The following is a 6,000-nucleotide window of genomic DNA, read 5'->3' as shown; positions in this document are numbered from 1 at the left end:
AGGACCCAGTGACCTGCTTTCCAGTCTCAGCAAAACTCAGACCATCACTGAGGGAAAGCAGCTCTGTGTGACAGCTCTGCACAAGCCTCAGCATAAAGACCTGCTGTCTTTCTGAGTGCCAGGTTACAGGGGATGAGGGCTACAGGGTGCTGTGTGTCGGGAAGAGCCAGTGGGAGCATTTGCAAATGCTTCCCTTGCCAAAGCCAGAGAAGCAACCCAAAACTTAACCATTAGAATAATTTGCTGGCGTGCTGCAGGCTCGTTGTGTCAAGGGCAGAAACTAAAGTTTAATCATTAAAACATGGGTGAAGGGGAATTTGTTCCTCCTTTTGTGCACATCTGAATGTCTTTCCAGATCTGGCCCTGGCAGAACTGCCCTGGGCTGGCCTTGGGGAAGCTTCATGCCCACAGGCAGAGAACAGGCAGCCCTTCAGACCCTGATCCTTGGGAAACATTACCTGCAGGGAAAGAGGGCACCAGCAACCCCCTAGGCTGGCTCCTCCATAGTAAACACAGCTCGTGGATAAACACAGTGCAGACAAATAACTAGCTGTGCGACAATAAAATCAGCTCAGATATTGACACAAGGAGAAGACACCCCTGAGGCAGCACTCACTGCAAACCCATCTCTGCATGAGCAATAGTTAAATGTTTGTCCTTGCCTCTTTCTTTCAAAAGTAGGGCAAATATCTATAGAGTTCCCAGCGGGGAGGTAATCTAACTTTAACTTTCATACAGTCAAGTAAAACACCCGAGACCTGTGTTAGGGATGCAAGCAGGTCGTCTGAATTATGATTATTCAATCTGGTATTATTTTAATCTGGCATGCCTCTCACGTGCTTCATTTAGGTTCATCTTGACCTGAAAACTGCAATCTCAATGCCTTTTATGCCTCTATCTTTACAGGTGATTTACCTTGTTGGAGTGTATTTTTTCTGTTTTGGTTTTTTTCCCCCCAAATATAAATGTTTATTTAAATAGCGAAGCCCTGCCAGTGAGGCCGAACGGCACATTTCATTGTCTCCGGTCTCCCGAGCGTGGTCTGGGTCCCCTTCTAGCAGCAGCCTCTTGCTTTAACTCTCGCTCTTGCCAATTGAGGCAGGGAGATAATGAATTAAGAGCCACGGGAGGTGAGAGCCAACGCCTCCCCTGCAGCCGCAGCGTGCTCCGGGTGATGTTTCCTTACTCGTTTAGAAGACAATAGCCGAAAAAAATTAAGGAGGGGGAGAAAATGACTGAACCTTCTGTATGAGATAATGGATGAGCCCGGGATGACCTGTTTTTTTCCTTGCGGTGGAGCGGTGCTGAAGACAGAGGGCACCCGCGCCCAGCCCACAGCCGTCGCCCCGCCGCCAGCGCGCCAGCTCGGGGCGGCCGGAGAGCCGCCAATGCCCGTTCCCGACAGGCAGGGAGCCGCTGCCTCGCCCGGCCAGGTACGTCTGGGGCTGCCCCTCGGAGCGGAGCGCGGGGCTCAGCCGCGGAGCAGGCGGGGCGGGCGGAGGGCCCCGGGGCTGCGGGGCTCCCGGCGGCTCTGCCCGCCCGCGGGCGCGGACCCGCAGCAGGACGGCGGCTCCCCCGGAGCGTCGCCTTCCTCGGCACCGTCCCCAGCGCCCGCGCCGCCCGGCGGACACGCAGCCCTACCAGCCCCGGCACCGCTGGCCCCGGCGGGGAGGGACGGAGCGGCTTCGGCGCGGGCTGTGCGTGCCGCGGCGGGCGCCGGGAGCGGTGTGCGGGTGTGCGAGTGTGAGTGTGTGTGCGGGCGGTGCGTGTGTGTGTGCCAGCCACCGTGCGTGAGCATCCGGGCACAGCGCGGCAGCAGCGCCTGGCGGGGGGCAGAAGTTTTGGGGAAGCGCCCCGCAGTGCTGGCGGGCGGCCGAGCCGGCGGTGCGGGCCCGGGACAGAGGGACACTGGGACACTGGAGCGCCGGGCCAGCGGGGTGTCGGGACACCCACACAGGAGGCTGCGGGCAGGGGACGCCGGGACAGGGAGGCGGCGGACGGGGGTGCGGCGGCGCTGGGGCTGCCCCGGCTGCGGGCGCTGTCTCGGGTGCTGACGGCTCCGCGAGCAACAGGGACGCGGCCCGGCCCCGCTCCCGGGCGGCGGCGGTGGCCGTGGTGGCATCTGCCCTCCCAGCACGGCCAAGCCCTGTCGCCGCGCTCGCCGCCGCTCCCCGCCCGGAGCCTCTCTGCACGGCAGGCGTGCTGGTAAGGCACATCGGGGCTTTGCCCGCGGTTGCCTTAGTAACTAATATGTATTTTCCCCTACCTTCATGTGTATGCCCCCTGACTGGATTACAGTTTTTGCCCCCTACACACGGAAAAGTTAATCTAAACTGTAGAGTGCTGTTTTTTCTTCCTCTCTTCCCTGACCTTTAAATGACATTTCCCGTGGCTGGCAGGGCAGACCACTCGCTTTCTCTTTTTGCTCACGTTATGGATGGATAAAGGAAATGTCTGAACTGAGAAAGATGCTTTCAGGTAATCAGAATGGAAAGAAAGGAGCGCTTGTCACTCTGCTTTTGGGGCTGGGGCCGCTGGGGCCGGGCGAGGGCTCTTCTCCGACGAGCTGCCTACCCACAGAAACTTTTAAAACTTCCCAGGGGCAGAGGGGGTGTGTGTGCTGGCTGGAGATGTGGGAAGTAGCTGCCTTGGCTTGAAATGCAGGCGCAAAAAGGATTGTAGAAACTCGACATGTGTGAGTATGCATGATCACATATCAAGGCAAAAAGTACATGATTTAATCCCTCTTGAAACTTTTTGTTGAGCGTCTTATTGGAGCACATTGCCCTGGGCTTTTGAGAAAGCAAACATCTCTAACTGTGCAGAGTTGCTTTGTCGAGCTCAGGTTTGACATCAATTTCCTGGTTAGCCTGTTTTATCCCCTCTTTCTATGCCACCAGGTTAAAAGTCACTAGGATGACGGCTGTCTTGGCACCTTCAAGAGTGATGCTGTGAGCCTTTGCTGTGATGGTATTTGGAGCAACCTGGCCGTCGTCAGGGAGAAGCAGATGCCATTTCCTACATGTTCTTAAACCATGTGCAGGCAAGGGGAGCCCATGAAATTTGTAACCTGGGTCTGGATGACATCGTGCAACAAAATGATTGGTGTGCTGCTGGTCTTTTTCCCTGCTCTGCTGCTGGAGATGGACGTGCTGCCCAGGAGTGGGGGTCGGAGGGTTCTTCTCTCTGCAGCCTCCTCACAGCGGTCGGTGGCTCGGATGGACGGGGATGTCATCATTGGGGCCCTCTTCTCTGTCCATCACCAGCCACCAGCTGAGAAAGTGCCCGAGAGGAAGTGCGGGGAAATCCGGGAGCAATACGGCATCCAGAGAGTCGAAGCCATGTTTCACACCTTGGATAAAATTAACGCAGACCCGGTCCTGCTACCTAACATCACCCTGGGCAGCGAGATCCGAGACTCCTGCTGGCACTCCTCCGTGGCCCTGGAGCAGAGCATTGAGTTCATCCGGGACTCTCTAATCTCCATCAGGGATGACAGGGATGGAGGCGCCCGCTGCATTTCCGACTCGCAGACCCAGCCCCAGGCCAGAGTGAAAAAGCCCATCGCGGGGGTCATCGGCCCCGGCTCCAGCTCAGTCGCTATCCAAGTCCAAAATCTGCTCCAGCTCTTCGACATCCCCCAGATCGCCTACTCCGCCACCAGCATCGACCTGAGCGACAAAACGCTGTACAAGTACTTCCTCAGGGTGGTCCCCTCCGACACGCTGCAGGCCAGGGCCATGCTTGACATCGTCAAGCGCTACAACTGGACCTACGTCTCGGCCGTGCACACGGAAGGTGGGTATGGGGCAGCCCCCGCCTTCCCGGGGCGCTGCGCCCTCCGCGGCGGCTCCGCAAGGACGCGCCCGTGCCGGGTCACCCTCCGGGACCGGCCCGGGCTGCGGCTCCTTCCCGGGGCAGCGCCGGCCCTGCCAGCCGCGGCACCGTGCGGCCAGCGGGGAGGAGCGGGAGGGGTGCGGGGCTGCGTCCGGGGGGCGGAGGGGTCTCCCCCGGCTGCGGGCAGCGGGAGCGGGGCTCGGCGGGCAGGAAAGTCCGCAAGGGATCGGGCGTCCCCCCGGCGCTGTCCCTGCTCGCACACGGGGTGGTTGGCTTGTTTGTAAATAAAAGTTAACAGATGTGAGCGGCTGCATGCGGGGCGGGCAGCCTCGCCCCTCCGGCCGTGGTGCTGATGCGCTCGGTCGCTACCATAGCCGGGAGTTTGACAAAACGGGATCAGGGCTCGGCAGGGACTCCGAGGTGACTAATCCTGACTCCCCGGGATTAGCTGCTGGCTTTGTTGAGTGTGAACTGATTTCCTGGCTCTGCGAATAGTGAGGAAAGAAACCTGAAAATCCCTCCCCTGTCCAGGTAGTCCCTGCACAGCCAGGTGCCGTGGGAAAGGGCAGGCAGAGGCTCATGCATCTTGTCTGCGGCTTGAGCATTAGTCAAAGCTATCGCTCTGCACAATCTGTTCGTAGTCAACAGGTCTTCTTAATTTTAAATATCAAAAGAAAAATAGCGATAATAGCAGTTTCTTAAAGAGGAGACATTGGTTTATAGCCAGGCTAGGTGGACCAATATAAATTGCAGCAGTAATTGCATTTGATAGAAAATAAACTTGTGACATATTATTGTGATATTTCTGTAGTCCAGCTGTGGTCCTCAAAATGGGATTTTTAGGTATAAATTGCAAATCTGCCCACATTATTGCTATAGCTTTGCAACTATTCTGTTTATCTGAGTGTATCTCCTGCATGGATTTGATTTTTATGATTCTCTGTGCTTACTGAGCTGACTCCACACCTTTCATTCTCACAGAGATGACTAAATAAAATGAGGTAAGAACATATATTGTGACCAAAAGAAAAAAAAAAAAGAAAAAGAATCTCCAGGAAGGGTTACATATTTACAACATTTAGAAGGGAATTGGATTGGTCTGGACACTAAACCAGAAAATGCTGCAATTTGAGGGGGCTGGGGGACAATTGAGCATGAAGCAATGACCTGACATTTGCAGTTCATTTATGCCCTGTTCAGATGAGAAAATGAGCTGCTAGCAAGACTCCAACACAAGCTATTAAGATTTTCTATTGTTGACAGATATGATTAGATCCTGCGGAAGGCCAGGATGACAAATAAACATGAAAGGGGTAAATTCTTTGTTGATCTAAACAGCCATCTCTCCCTTCAAGGCACTCTGGGGTGCTCTGCTAACTCACTGTGCCTGAAGAGTTGCCTCAAGGGACTGGCTGCATCTCTGTCCCACTCCTGCTAACCTTAGTGGACCTTATCTCTTTTGGAACAGACAACACCCTCTGAAGGTTCATTTAAAAAAAAGATCATTATAAGCAGCAACTTCAATCATTGATTGTGAGAAATTTTAATTAGATACCTATTTTTATAATGTTACTGACTGATGAAAAATAATTGTTGCAAGGTATTTTTAGACTTCTGAAGTGATACTTTTGAAAATAGGGGTAGCCCACAGGGCAACACTTCTCTTAGGAAAGGTCACAACAATTTCACAGATCATGCAGCTTGATATTCAGATTCGCTTTTTTGTTATTAATCTGCGTCTGCCATTAATTTATTGTTAAATTAAAGCAAAAAAAGTCACTGAAATTATGTAACAAGCTTTAACTTCACATTTCTTTCCAGACAGACAAGTTATTTACCCTACCCAATTGCTGTTGGGTAGATTCCAAAGACTTTTTTTCCTTCTATTTAAAGTGAAGTTAGTATTCATGAAAATCGGTGTAAATGGTTGCATTTTTGTTGTTTCAAATCCCCTACATTCACTGTATTGTTAAAAGTGAAATCATTCTTCAAAGACAACACAAAGCCACTCAATAATAGTCTGAGCAGAGCTGCTCCATCCATGCTATGTTTGGAAATAGGGGGATAAAGTGTAGTCAGAAACATTCCTCCTCCACAATTACTCATAGGCCTCTACACAGTCTTTATGGTGGGCTGCAAAATGTGCTGGGAGGAATTCTGGGG

At 53.4% G+C, this 6,000-nt stretch overlaps 1 protein-coding gene across 4 annotated transcripts in view; it reads left to right on the top strand.

Moving 5' to 3' along the window:
• The first annotated feature begins 1,073 nt into the window (after positions 1 to 1,073).
• GRM1 (glutamate metabotropic receptor 1) overlaps positions 1,074 to 6,000 on the top strand; it is a 180,638-nt gene continuing 175,711 nt past the window's right edge. For 3 of the 4 annotated variants that reach the window (XM_054279117.1, XM_054279119.1, XM_054279118.1), the window contains exons 1-2: positions 1,074 to 1,433; positions 2,901 to 3,798. In XM_054279117.1, coding sequence (XP_054135092.1) covers positions 3,036 to 3,798 — 763 coding nt within the window. In that variant the 5' untranslated portion in view covers positions 1,074 to 1,433; positions 2,901 to 3,035. The remainder of the gene's footprint in view (positions 1,434 to 2,900; positions 3,799 to 6,000) is intronic. The other variant, XM_054279116.1, reaches the window with a different exon arrangement.

The sequence above is a fragment of the Melozone crissalis genome, unplaced genomic scaffold (genome assembly GCF_028551555.1).
Source record: "Melozone crissalis strain CALT ecotype California unplaced genomic scaffold, PUWL_Pcris_2 ptg000027l_1, whole genome shotgun sequence".
Taxonomy (NCBI): domain Eukaryota; kingdom Metazoa; phylum Chordata; class Aves; order Passeriformes; family Passerellidae; genus Melozone; species Melozone crissalis.
Note: the sequence above shows the minus strand (reverse complement) of the source record. Positions and strands in the feature narration are given on the sequence as shown.